At 39.8% G+C, this 14,033-nt stretch overlaps 1 protein-coding gene across 1 annotated transcript; it reads right to left on the bottom strand.

The window, feature by feature from the left end:
• Window positions 1-7,265: 7,265 nt before the first annotated feature.
• Window positions 7,266-11,903, bottom strand: LOC149097714 (uncharacterized). Its single transcript, XM_089280414.1, has 5 exons — window positions 11,580-11,903; window positions 10,452-10,529; window positions 9,759-9,868; window positions 9,306-9,372; window positions 7,266-9,137 (listed from the first exon to the last, which is right to left on the bottom strand). The coding sequence occupies exons 1-5, from the start codon at window positions 11,901-11,903 to the stop codon at window positions 8,298-8,300; spliced, it is 1,419 nt and encodes a 472-aa protein (XP_089136540.1). The 3' UTR covers window positions 7,266-8,297.
• Between the last annotated feature and the right edge of the window lie 2,130 nt (window positions 11,904-14,033).

The raw sequence follows: 14,033 nt of genomic DNA, 5'->3' as shown, positions 1-14,033 counted from the left end.
TGTACTTGACTTGTACCTTGCTCAAATATAGTTAAAATTTGTTATGAGCCTTGATTACAGAGTGATGGTTGACTCTAGGGGGAAAGGTTTACAATTATCCCATTCTCAAACTGCAACTTCTTTTGGATTTTGCAAAACGTGGCTTGTTGTGTGTTTCCTGTTTCAAATAAGAAATCAGATTGACATGTTTGGTCACAGTTTTTTTTTTTCACTTGAATGAAATGGCTGGGGCAAAGACTGGTGATGCACAACTTGCCAGTCAAAATAAGGTTTTAGTTGGTGTTTTCTCCAGTAGCTTTGCACTGACTTGTTGAAGCTCCTCAACTGTGCTTTCATGTTGTAATCTAGCTACATTTAAGTCAGCATTCTGCTGCATGATTTAAAAGGTCTAATGTGATTATTTTGATGCTATATACCCGTATACCTGTAGGGAAACCAGATTTCATAATGATTGGTATTTTACCATTCTTTTGTTTTCTTTCAGACATGGTCATTGAATCAATGATATATTTTTTCAGGCATTTAGATTCATGAAGTAATTTTAAATTCTTTTTTTTTTTTTTCATTTTAAATCCTAAATATTGTTTTTATAGGAAATCTTTTATATTCCATTAATACTTGGATCACACATTGTCCCAGGAGTGCTTTATGAATCTGGCTCTCTGTTTTTATTAAAAATCAATAAGTTGAGTCTTTTAGGTAGAGTTGTGTCAACTAGAAAAGCATTTTCTCTACGATAAACTTTTGGTACTGATGCTGGAAAGCCCTTTTTAGGGATGCTCCGTAAAGTGCATGCAGGTATTGTATGGCGCAAGATAATATTTTCTTTATTGCTCCATGAACATAAGAAACCATTACAATGCCCTGATTAGTAGCCAGTGAAGTGGTTATGCTACCAACCTTGCATTTTATTACACAAGGAATTATTCTCTTGAGTAAGTTTCTCTGCATTTCCTTGCGCCTTTATACTGTACACGTTCTTGGGGAGCTCATTCTCTTCTTGTGTTTTTCAGGAGGGCTTTTGTATGCTTGTCAAACAGGATCGAAAGGTTGAAAAGTGACATATATATTATATATGTTGAGTTTCCGTCCAGCGGGCATTGATCCTTTTTTCTGCAGTTGCATTCTTTGACGTTTGTTTGTGTTTGCGACTCTGGACGGAAAATGCCTCACACAAAATGTAACAAATGTAATTTATGTTGAGTTTCCATATTTATGCCCAAATTACAACATACATATCCAAATTGCAATATATATATATATATATATCCAAATTGTAATATACATATCCAAATGGTAACGTGTATGTCCAAAATGTCAATAGATATATATCCAAATGCTGTGTCCATTATCCGTTTTATATATAACTTCAGATGCTTCTTCACATATTTGCAAACAGTTCGATGTATATACGTCACGCAGTTATTATTGTTACTGTTTTTCCACATACATATAAATTTTATTTTGCGGTAAGTACTACATGTAAGTGTTCATGAATTGACTCGCATCGACAACAAACAAAATGGCGGTCCAGTGGATTCCGAAATGTATTGATTCTTTTTTCGATTCTCTGATGAGGGTCATACAAGGAGCAAGAAGTTACTTGTTTACCGACCAAGTCGACAGTTCGGAATTCTGGTGTCACAGACTTGACGAATATGAGTGAACTTTGAGGCTGTTGTTAGCTGAGTGGAGGAATTAAGCCCTGATCGAGTAACTCTTGTTCGACTGATGTACTCCCAGAAAAGTTGGGTGGGGGTGTGCGGCCCACTTCCCAAAACCCTTACCCCATTTATGACCAAAATCTGCAATTTTTCCTACCTTAGTTATGACCTGGCCAAAAATTTAATACCCTATTTATGACCGTTGCGGCTGGCGCAGTTGCCTTAAACTTAAGTTATGAAGGGCTTTTGTTGACGTTCTCATTGAAAACGAAGAAAAAGTAGCTTCTTCTAAGAAATATACCCAATTAAAGACTAGAGTGCTAAAACCATACCCTACTGATAACCAAACTGGCCAAAATCGATACCCTTTTTATGACTAAAATGGCTGAAAAACCCTACCCTTTGGGGCCGCACATACCTAAAAAGCCCATATAAGGGAGTATCTCCCCCGGGCGTTATGTCGTTATGTCGCTAGTGTGAACCAGGCTTAACAGCGCTCAACCGGGATAAACACTAAACGATGTAAACGAAACAATCCAGGAGTATCATATTATTTGAAGATCAAGAGCCAGCATTATTTGAAGCAGCTGCAAAGCATTATTTCAAGATTTGCGAAGATATCCTCAGTATTCTGTTCCGTCACACAATCCTTGGTCCTCACGCGAGCAAATCTCTACGCAGCATTACATCGGTGTACGTCGGGGGGAAAAGCTAGCAAAAAGCTAGGCCGCGCTTCCATCTTCGTTTACTAGAAGGTCTGTCTTCGTTTTAGAGGGGTCTTCGTTTTCTATGAGGTCAAAACGCGCGTGATTCATTACATTGAATCACGCGCGTTGAATGATTTGCAAAGCATTATTTCAAGATTTGCGAAGATATCCTCAGTATTCTGTGCCCGATGTTCCGTAAACAAAACCTGCACTTTCCATCAAAGGAAACTGCAACTCGTCCGCCATCTTGGAAATGTCAGGTAAGCTAAATTTATTACTAACTTGAAGCGGTTATTATTTAAATGTAGGCGCCATTTATGCCAAGGATCTATTGCTAGTTCCGGGCTTGTGTAAATTTTAATTTTCCATTGATTTTATAGGGAGTCACTAGGGAGGTCAGTAGGGGTTCAGCTGACCGGAGGTCAGTGTTTTGTCGAAACCCATTTCATCTGAATTTCTGCTAAGTTAATTTGAGATTATAGACCTTACGCATATTCGACGGCGACGGCGAGGACGACGCCAAGTGAAAAATGTGTTTCTATTTTACTTTGGAATTTCGCATTTATTTGGAACTATCCGGTGTGTCTGTCGTAATTTAAACTTGACCCTGCTGAATATGCTACGAATGCGTTCAATTCCAAATAGAAATACGAAAAATTAACCGTTGTGGTTCATGTTCTCCAGACGACGCAGAATTTGGTCATTTCACGTTAGGGACCTCACGCAAAACACAACGGCAACAACAACGAGAACGCACCAAACAAAGGTTTACTGTGCAAAACAATGGCTGTGCACGTGCATTATAATTCTTGGTACATTTCTTTGCCTTTCTCTGCAAATCAGCAACGAGAAATGATCAAATTAGAAAACTTCTTAGTAGCTCGTTGTTTCTTTATAAACTACTTTTTTCAGTATCATCGAGTTAAAGCACCAGACCTAGTTAGAAGTGGACCATATCACTTTTAAGGGGTTGGCGTCGGATGATTTTGAAAAAAAAATTATCCTGCAAGCTTACTTGTACCAAAAGAAAATCTCGCACATGAAAACTGGCGAAAAATATGTCACGCACGTTCAGTGCATGTTGCAAAAAGCATGTTACACAGGGAAGAGAATATCATGCATGCATTTCTCGAGGAAAAAACTCCTAGTGCATGAAAGGGTTAAGCATAAAAATTCATGTTTATACCAAATCTCCCAGCCCACTCTCCTCAAAAGTAAAATGGTCCACCCCTTAGAGTTCATAAATTATATGTCAACCAAAAAAAACTATCCAGCGACAGTGTTGCTTCAAGTTTTAAATTTGGTTATAACTTTCCCATGGCCTTTATTAACACCCGCCATGTTCGGTTAATTTATTCCACTAACGATCCCCCTCCCCCTGCTACAGCAGCCGAGCAAATCCCAACAACTCCCCCATCGGAATACCCACCCTCGCCACCACCAAGTACAAAGGCGAATGCACCCCCACCGAAGCCCCCATAGGATACCAGACATGTTCCCCCAGTTCCGCCACTAATAAAACTTAAGGGCCTCCCAAGGTCCAGGTCCTCCGTGCCCATTTAATCCCGCTCCTCCGACGGCCGCTAAACCGTGGTCAATGTTGCCCGTATCAGCGTTACAGACTTGTCCACCGGACCCTCCCATCCCACCACACCTGGTTCCATTCTCTGTTGTCTGACCAGGATCCCCGTCTTTAAATTGTTTGCGCATTGAGCATCCCCTCCCCCTCCTGCGATGATTAGCAGAGTGTCGTTTAACAAAACCACAAAGCTTCCATCTTCCGTTAGAATTTGTAAAACAGTGTATTTTTAGGAAAACAAACAGCAAAATACCTAAGAGAGACTTCAAGTTACTTTTCAACAGAGCTTGAAGTCCTTACAGCGAATCGTCTTGCTATAAAACAAATTCACACCAAAAAGAGAAAAACATTGAACTATTTAATGATGAATCGCAGCAAACCGTATCATTAAACCTAAATTGGCTAACTTAACTTACTTTTTTTAGGAAAATAGCGTGATACAGGAGAGAACCGTGAGCTGCTCAGAGAGCGCAATAAACTGCAGGTGTCTCTCAGAACTGACATTTTTCGTACTCGAGTCACTTTTGACAAAACCTGATAGAACAGTACAAAAAAAAACGTGCATAAAGCTAATAAAACGTAGAATCAGAAGAAATAATTATTTTTAAGATTTGATCTATTTGTTAGCGCACGCAAGCCTTCAAACGCAAAATTGACAATGTTTGCTGAACTGAATTACCTGCCTTCGTGTTCGCACGTTCGACCAAACAATCTGCAGGATGTCAATCAGCAGAAGTGCATGAGGTTTTTTTCGATATTGCTCTTGGTAACTGAGAAAATCAATTCTTTAAAAAATAGATTAGAAGCTCGAGGTTTCTATCACTTCATTTTGTCCTCGTCAACTATCACGCATAGAAATGGCTAGCAAATAATCTAATTGTTTTTGTATAAATCTTATATACATTGTAGTCGTTGGAAACTTTATCCGTATCCTATTCACAGATACTTCGAAAACACCAAGAAGCGGCCGTCATTTTGTTAAGCTAGGCTACCCACTATCTACAACAGAATAGATAGTGAGGAGCGTAGCCAATCAGAGAACGGCATTCGTGATGAACGCTAGTAGATTTAGACCAAATTAAAATAGACCAATAGAATATTTGCCGATCTTCGATCGATGAGATGGCCAAGTATTTCAGTGACACACTGAAAAAAGCCTCAAACTGTTTGGCGCATTGATAATCGAGGAACATTTTGGCCAAGTTTGGTAAGACTTCGTCAGATCTATGTGCCCTATTAATTCGCTCGAAGGAAGGAAATCCACGCAAAAATAAAGCCTGCATTTTCGGCTCCTAAAGTCTTGCAATCTTATCAAACCTCGTCAAGGAAGTTGTCAACGCGGTCATGCCACCCACCAATAATCAATGTTTTAGCTCTACAATGAGCGAAGACATTTTTTTTTTTTGTAGCATTTGGCCTTTGGCCAATCGAAACCTGTTTTGTTCTTGATAAGTTAATAAAGATGGTGAATTTTAAGCTCGGTAAGCGTGGGACAAAGAAAAATTCTGAGTTCCCGACAGGAATCGAACCCATGACCTCCCGAACACCGGGCGGGCGCTCTATCCACTGAGCTACGAGAACTCATGGAGAGCAAGGTCATTTAACTGAGTTCATATTTGATAGGTTTCCTGCATACTGCTAGGATCAACGCTATCGAATTCATCGTGAGTAGTGATAAGTTAATAAAGATGGTGAGTTTTAAGCTCGGTAATGAAATGTGAAGGTGAATTAATCAACATGACACGAGCGTGGGACAAAGAAAAATTGTGAGTCCCCGACAGGGATCGAACCCATGACCTTCCGAACACCGGGCGGGCGCTCTATCCACTGAGCTACGAGAACTCATGGAGAGCAAGGTCATTTAACTGAGTTCATATATGATAGGTAAATACAGTTAAATACTGTTTTGTTCTTAGCACGAACTTTTCTTTACAAATTGGAAAATTGTCAAGTAAGGCCTCTAACTTATTCAACTTGGCGTGTGTTCTTGTAACCGTTATAAAATGTTTCCATGGAAGGTGTCGCTGAAGGGAAGCGTTTCCCGTGTGGTGTTGTTCCTGTCAGTGCATGCTTTGCTGCATGACCTGCGCATGCGTGAAATTGGTTATCATGCAAAAGCTTATTATTTAGTAATGGTTTGTACTCTGGTTGTTTCCCAGGTGGGTGGGTAAAACACGTGACTTAACTGACAAATACGTGTTTTGGCATATTATGCATGTAAACGAAACTGCCTATCTCTACTTAATGAGCTCTGTTACTTCCTGGGCCCATCAGTTATTTACCGAACGGCCCAGTGGCGCTATTTTGGTGTAAGGGTTTCCTTTCCGCTGTTCTAAGGAAAATATTTCACTTCCTGGATAGCTTCCAGCTTAACTTTCCTCCTCGAAAATTACCGATTTCAACGATGACCGCGAAAATGCTGTGATACCCGTTATTTAAAATGATCAATTTTATTGTGCACTTGGGAATGGAAACCTTCTGTTGGCGTGCAAATAAAAATTCATATTTAAATACTGGAAAGTAAAGAGAGAAGAATTCCTTTAACTTTCAGTTTCATTTAACCCACCTTTCTATATCAGATCAATTTTCTCTTCGGAGAAAACCAAACTACTAGTGCTTCCCATTCTGCTAAAAATTCCGGTTTGAATTTCTAGATTAAGGGCCTGTTCACAGGGAGAGAGGGTTACGCTAGCAACTGGGTTACCCTAGCACTTACACATTTCCTCTTTTTTTCTTCGTCGTGTTTACAAGGCAGCTACGGCTACCCTATATGCGTGCTAGGGTTACCCTGGCAGGCGGGTTAACTTTTTTCCTTGTAAACACTCCAGGTAGAGTTAACTCTTCTACTCGGGTTAACTGTCTAATTGTTTCCAGACCCTTTGAGTGTAACCGCGCATTAAGTTGTCCCGGGTTGTAGGGTTACCCTACCTGTGAAATTTTGCTTGTAGACCCGGGCTATCTTTTGCCCACCTGCTAGGGTAGCCCTCCCTCCTTGTAAACAGGCCCTAACATCAAGCGGTTCCGATAAGAACTAGAATCATTGAGACGAGCTAGAACAAAGATGTCGCTGACAGGATAACCAAGCTTACCATACAGTACTGATATTTTACAGAGAAACTACAATTAATTAAATCTTGTTTTTTTCTACCTAAATACACACAGCTGCTGTCCTTTCTTTCTCTGCCGTTGGTTGTTGGTACCGATGGCAGTAATTAGTTTAACCTTGCAGATTGCTTTTTTCCTATTACAACTTGATGAAAAGTGAATAGAACCCGTAAGGGGGGGGGGGGGGGGGGGAATTCCATGTGAAAAGGTCGAGGATGCTCGTCGTCTCGTTTTTAAGGGTGTAAATCACAGATTTTGGTCTCACTTAGTGTGTTCAGGACGAAATTCCGCTATTTTTAGCCGCCAAGAAATAGTAGAAACGCTTTTTTCGTTGGTCTCACAGGGCGTGGAGGAGTCTTATTCAACCATAACTGTACTAAGTGCACGTTCAACTGCAGCGCAAATGACTACATTTTGACTGACCCAAATTGGTCTCCTTTACTTGAGATTGCTGCAATTAAACTTTTTCCGACGAGTTTCCCCGACCTTTTGACATGAGGGTCCCCACCTTCCGGAGAACAGAATCAACGGCAATTTAACGTTTGCCATCTCTTCTAGATTCAGTGCTTGAACCTACGTACAGATGTGTGAAATCATTTACACCATTAAGACAGACAAGTACTCACTTGTCACATCCTCGTCTTTATTCATCATATCAGCATTATCTATACCTAATACAATTCTATTTCTACTTATATAAATAGCAGTTTATATCATGTAGTAGTGTCACAATATCACAGCATATTAGCCTAACCCTGTTGCTACGGTTATTAATATACTACAACAGACAAGAAAACTTGGCACTGTTGTCATAATTCAGGATGTATTCCAGCTTCGTTTTTCTTTGTAGCACGTTGTCTCTTTACAAACTGCTTTCTTTATCATTGATTCAGAGCGCACTAGCGCCACACCTTGTTAAGGGTGGACCATATGACTTTTAAGGGGGTCTGGGACGCGTGTCGATTGATTTTGAAAAGCAAATCTTGCAAGCATACTCGTACCACGACGAAAAAAAATGTCATGCACATTCAGTAAGCCGACAAAAGGCATGTTACACGGAGAAGAGAATATAATGCATACATTTCCCGAGAAAAAAAGCACAGCGCATGAAAGGGTTAAACATGAAAACTCATGTTTATACCAAATCACCCAGCTCACTCACCGCAAAAGTATAATGGTCCATCTCTTAGAGCTCATGAATTATATGACAACTAAATAAACATATCCAGTGACAGTGTTGCCTCAAGGCTTGAACTTGATTATAACTTTCCCGTGGCCTTTATTAACCCCCGCCCTGTTCTGTTGATTTGTTCCGCAATTATACGATCCCCCTCCCCCTGCTACACCACCGAACGAGGTCCCAACAACTCCCCCACCAGAATACCCACCCCCACCACCACCAAGTTCAAAGGCGAATGCACCCCCACCGAAGCCCCCTTGGGAAATCGGACATGTTCCCCCGGTTCCGCCATTTATAAAACTTGAGGGCGTCTGTACAATCCCAGGTCCCCCGTTCCCATCCCCCTTTAGTCCTGCTCCTCCCCCGGCCGCTAAACCGTGGTCAATGTTCTCCGTATTAAGGTCACAGACTTGTCCACCGGATCCTCCCGTCCCACCACACCTGGTGCCATTCTCTGTTGTCTGACCAGGGTCACCGTCTTTAAATTGTTTGCGCGCTGAACCTCCACCCCCTCCCCCTCCTGCAATGATTAGCGGAGTGTTATTTAACAAAGCCACAAAGCTTCCACCTCCCCCACCTCCTGCAACGTCACCAAAGTGCTCATTATGATGACCCTCTTGACCGACAAGGATTTTAAGCTGGGTTCCTTTATGAAGTTTAAAAGTTCCTTTTATCTTGACTCCTAAGCCACCGAGCCTCCAAGATACGGGATCTTCGGTACTGTTCGTGCCATTAGCGCCTGAAGCACCTGACACTTCAATGACGTAGATTCCAGTCACGGGAACAGTCCAAATTTGGATGCCATTGTCCAATGTTACTTTGCCTTCTAGCGATGTTCCTAAGTACCCGAATGTGTTTGTCGGCCCAGTCTCTCCTCTGGCACCCAGGGTCGTGAGGACAAATAATCAATAAAAAACGAATGCTCATGGTATTCAGATTGGCTCCAACTGATTGGTATGAATGACATGTATATCTTTAATGAGCTCATTATTGCGCAAATGCAGCTTAGGTCGAGATAGTTAATCGATCTCACCAGCACAGTAAAACATTTAACATTATTACAAACATACCTTCTGAACACAAAACGTTTCACCTTTTTTTCCACTATTCAGACTCGCTATCGCTGTTGTATTGATTCTAAGAAGAAAAAAGGATTTAAAATCAGTGACCAACTACTTCTAAAAACTGTTTTCTGGAATTTGAGCTTTGTTTTGCTAATAATAATAATGATACAATACTACTACATGTAATGAGACACACTAATTGTAAATAATGTATGAAAAATATTTCGGTATGTTGAGCTTCACTTATCTAGTATTCCAGTGCGTGTACAGCAAGAAACTCAGCGGCAGAACGATTTGCAATATAAGTACAGAGTGTAACTTTACAGTCGGTAGTACTCTGTCTGTTCCATTAGTGATTTATGATTTCTGGCTAATTACTAACCGTGAGATTTAACATTTGACCAGAGATGTATCCACTCTTAGGTACAAGGGAGGAAAAGAAAGCCGGCGACTTCCCACTGTTTAACGATCCAAATAAACGGTTTAGCACTTTCAACTTGAAGTATTCTCAGGATATCTTTGACCGGCTTAGCGGGTTGGTTGAATTCAATACAGCGCTGAGTGAACAGCTTATAAAAGACAACATGGCAGAATGCGTTCAGAGGAGGAGAACACTCAATCACTAAAACACCTTCAGCTTCTTGGTTCCTGGATCTAGAAAAAGACTAGAAAAGTCTCGGATGTGCTTGGATCATGAAAGAACGCGCCGCATAGCTTTGAGCATTGCAAATAACAACGGTTCAGTTAATTAAACATTGGACTTGGAGGTGGATTTTTCCACATGCGAATTTACAGCGAGCCCACAGCCAGACTGACTTATGATAGCACTCAAAATATTACAGTTCAACCGATGGAAGTTTATTTTATGATATTTTCTTAATGAATAAGGATATACCGCTTTAATTTAAGGAAATGACGACGCCCGCTCGAGTTTTAAGGAGCAATTCAGAATTTAAGCATTTACGATCAAACAGACAAGTTTTATATTCACATGTGTAATAAGACAAATTTTAATATATTTATTGATGAGAAAACTTAACATCACAGTGAAATATAATACGGTATTACAAGTTTTGTAAGAAATTATTTATTTGGATTAATATTATGGTTAATGTAAACATGTTGCCATGTTAACATGTAACAGAGGTCCTACTCCGCCCAAGATATCAGACGAACGGTTTTACCTTTGTTTCCAGTATTTAAAGGCTTTTTATCGGTGCTGTATTGACTCTAAGAGGAAAAGGGATTTAAAATAAGTGGTTAGCTACTTCAACTAATACCTTAATTATAAGGGTCGATTTAACTCTAAATTATCACTGACATATTTGACGATAGATGACTTTTACTTGAGATCTATTTCCAGGATTTTTTTAACTCTCCGCCTTTTTCAAACCAAAAAAAAATAGAAAAATGTTCCCCTGCTCGTTTTCACATAATCGTAAAATACTCGTTTTAATACCTTTTCTCGTTCTCGTTAACTTCCACTTGTGTTATGTAGAATTTTGGCGCCAGAAGACCTATACTGCTGAGGAACCTACATCGCTACTGAATATTTCAAAATTTATTGCTATGTCGTTCCTATAAATAACATATTTTCTGTCTGACTCTTTGAGACAAATTTCAATATCGTCAGATCTAAGGGAAATGAAAAGAGCTAAGGATAACTGACTATAAATGGTAAATGACAAGTGAAGGGTATCTATCCATCCTAAGCTTCTCTTCCATGTAGTACTAGTCTTCCAGTGCATATAAAACAACAAACTCAGCAGCGCATAACTTGCAAGTAATTTATAGCGGAGCTCCGGCGGCCTGAAGGACAGAAAAGGGGAGTATTATAACTATAAGAACACAACCACATGCACGTATATAAAGAGAAAACTGTTCAACTCTTTTTTCATAGTCAACATGGCTAGTAGCGTGGATCGCGGGCGCGTGCACCCTACGACGACGACGACGCGAAACATGGCGGCCATATTCCAGCTTATAGGTTTACAGCATACATATTTGATGTTGGATAATGTTATGGTCAATTGACACCGGTCAAAACAAGGTATCCGCTTACCAGTATCAAAAATCATATCGCGGGTTCAGGTTTAAAGCTCATCGAAGTCGCATGTTTTTGTGAAGTTGACCGCTGATTGGATCCCAGGCTTAAGAAAGGTTAGTTTGTTGTAATAGGAGCTTCGCTTTTAGGCTTGGCTTAATTTACATATCACCATTTGATTGCAGTCAGCAGTGCTCTGTTCCATTAGTGATTTATGATTTCTTGTTATTACTAACCGTGAGATTTAACAGTTGACCAAAGATGAATCCACTCTTAGGAACAAGGGAGGTGACATCAGTCTGGGTAATGTCTATTCCTTCATCGTTCAACTCACAAATCCTGCTTCCTTCCTCGTCGTAATTCAATGAGCGGCATAGAGGACGATTTCTCAGGCAGAGTTGTGCGCATGACAAAACAGAGGGAGACATCTGACGATGGTTTACGTGACCTTGTAGATAATAGTCTTCCACAGTGTGAAGAAAGAAGGAGCGGGTGTTGTCAGAAGTTAATGAACTTGAAACAGAGGTCCTGATGGTCAGCAGTATTACAAAGAACTTCATGTTCACCTGTGCAAAAGGAGAGTGTGATCAATACCTGAGCTCTATTTAAGTGTCCTTTGTCTAGTATCTTATCTTTGCTATTAATAAGCCCAGAATTAGACTTTTTAAGAAAATTATTTTGTCATTGGATTTTCCTTCAAACAATGTAATTTCTGACGCGCATTGCCTATCCTTCAAGACCTCAATCAAGATGGCTTACAAAACCATGATAAGGTCTATCGGAAATTAGTTTTTAAGTTTTTGCAACCCTACCTTGTCGACAGGAAGTTCTTCTTGATGAATGGTCCTGCAAACGCAACTGCGAAGAAAAACAATCAAATATTTTTAGCATGCATTGACTCATTTCTGGGAACCAAACTGTTATTTTCAAATGAATTGCTTTTCAGTTGTGTCATAAATGGAATAGTAAGTTTAATCAATTTCGACAGAAGCATATGCTTCTGACGTCGATCTAGACAAGTTCTACCAGAGCGGGAAAAGCTTGTATTTTACCACCTGGTTTTTTACAATTATTAAACCGTGTTTTAAATGTGGAAATAACATCAACTCGAAAACAAATCCGAGTTCCAGATGGGATTTGAACCTTCGACCCTCCGTGATCTAGCCGGACGCTCCAACCACTTAGTTACTGGAGACCCTATGGTAAGCAGGGGTGAAATGTGGGTGAAGCCGTATCTATACGAAAACCTGTCAGATATAATGAATTAAACTATCATTATTTCAGCTCAGATTCTCGCGTTGTTTTTCCCCCAATGTGTTTGCTGTATATGCCGGGATTAGAATATATAAATGTACACTCGATTTCATTGTTCCTGAAAAGGTGCCTTACAGAAAAATTTAAACCTTACGTTAGAATTTGTAAAACAGCGTATTTTTAGGAAAACAAACAGCAAATTACTTAAAGAAAGATTTCAACTTACTTTTCAACAGGGCTTGAAGTCCTCACAACGAATGGTATTACTATAAAACAAATTCACACCAAAAAGAAAAACATTGAGCTATTTAATGATCAATCGCAACAAAACGTATCACTAAACCTAAATTGGCTAACTTAACTTACTTTTTTTAGGAAAATAGCGTGATACAGGAGAGAGAACTGTGAGCTGCTCAGAGAGCGCAATAAACTGCAGCTGTCTGTCAGAACTGACATTTTTCGTACTCGAGGCACTTTTGACAAAACCTGATAGAACAGTACAAAAAAAACGTGCATAAGGCTAATAAAACGTAGAATCAGAAGAGATAATTATTTTTAAGATTTGATCTATTTGTTAGCGCACGCAAGCCTTCAAACGCAAAACTGACAATGTTTGCTGAACTGAATTATCTGCCTTTGTGTTCGCACGTACGACCAAACAATCTGCAGCATGTCAATCAGCAGAAGTGTGTGAGGTTTTTTCGATATTGCTCTTGGTAACTGAGAAAATCAATTCTTTAAAAAATAGATTAGAAGCTCGAAGTTTCTATCACTTGATTTTGTCCTCGTCAACTATCACGCATAGAAATCGCTAGCAAATAACCTAATTGTTCTCGTATAAATCTTATATACATTGTAGTCGTTCGAAACTTTATCCGTATTCTATTCACAGACACTTCGAAAACGCCAAGAAGCGGCCGTCATTTTGTTAAGCTAGGCTACCCACTATCTACAACAGAATAGATAGTGAGTAGCGTAGCCAATCAGAGAACGGCATTCGTGATGAACGCTAGTAGATTTATACCTAATTAAAATAGACCAATAGAATATTTGACTATCTTCGATCGATGAGATGGCCAAGTGTTTCAGTGACACACTGAAAAAAGCCTCAAACTGTTTGGCGCATTGATAATCGAGGAACATTTTGGCCAAGTTTGGTAAAAATTCGTCAGATCTATGTGTCCTATTAATTCGCTCGAAGGAAGGAAATCCACGCAAAAATAAAGCCTGCATTTTCGGCTCCTAAAGTCTTGCAATCTTATCAAACCTCGTCAAGGAAGTTGTCAACGCGGTCATGCCACCCACCAATAATCAATGTTTTAGCTCTACAATGAGCGAAGACATTTTTTTTGCAGCATTTGGCCTTTGGCCATTCGAAACCTGTTTTGTTCTTAGCACGAACTTTTCTTTACAAATTGGAAAATTGTCAAGTATGG

Source organism: Orbicella faveolata, unplaced genomic scaffold (assembly GCF_042242905.1).
Source record: "Orbicella faveolata isolate gen_17 unplaced genomic scaffold, um_ofav_v1 contig_47, whole genome shotgun sequence".
Lineage (NCBI taxonomy): Eukaryota > Metazoa > Cnidaria > Anthozoa > Scleractinia > Merulinidae > Orbicella > Orbicella faveolata.
The sequence above is the reverse complement of the archived record's forward strand: the minus strand, read 5'-3'. Positions and strand labels throughout refer to the sequence as shown.

What these genes read in the sequence shown, in the direction of transcription:
- LOC149097714 (XM_089280414.1), bottom strand. Translation starts at nt 11,903, where the DNA reads ATGAAGTTCTTTGTAATACTGCTGACCATCAGGACCTCTGTTTCAAGT. An exon ending in GTCAACTGTTAAATCTCACG is followed by an intron (nt 10,530 to 11,579) that starts GTTAGTAATAAC and finishes TTTTCCTCTTAG; the next exon opens with AGTCAATACAGCACCGATAA. An exon ending in AAACGTTTTGTGTTCAGAAG is followed by an intron (nt 9,138 to 9,305) that starts GTATGTTTGTAA and finishes TTTTATTGATTA; the next exon opens with TTTGTCCTCACGACCCTGGG.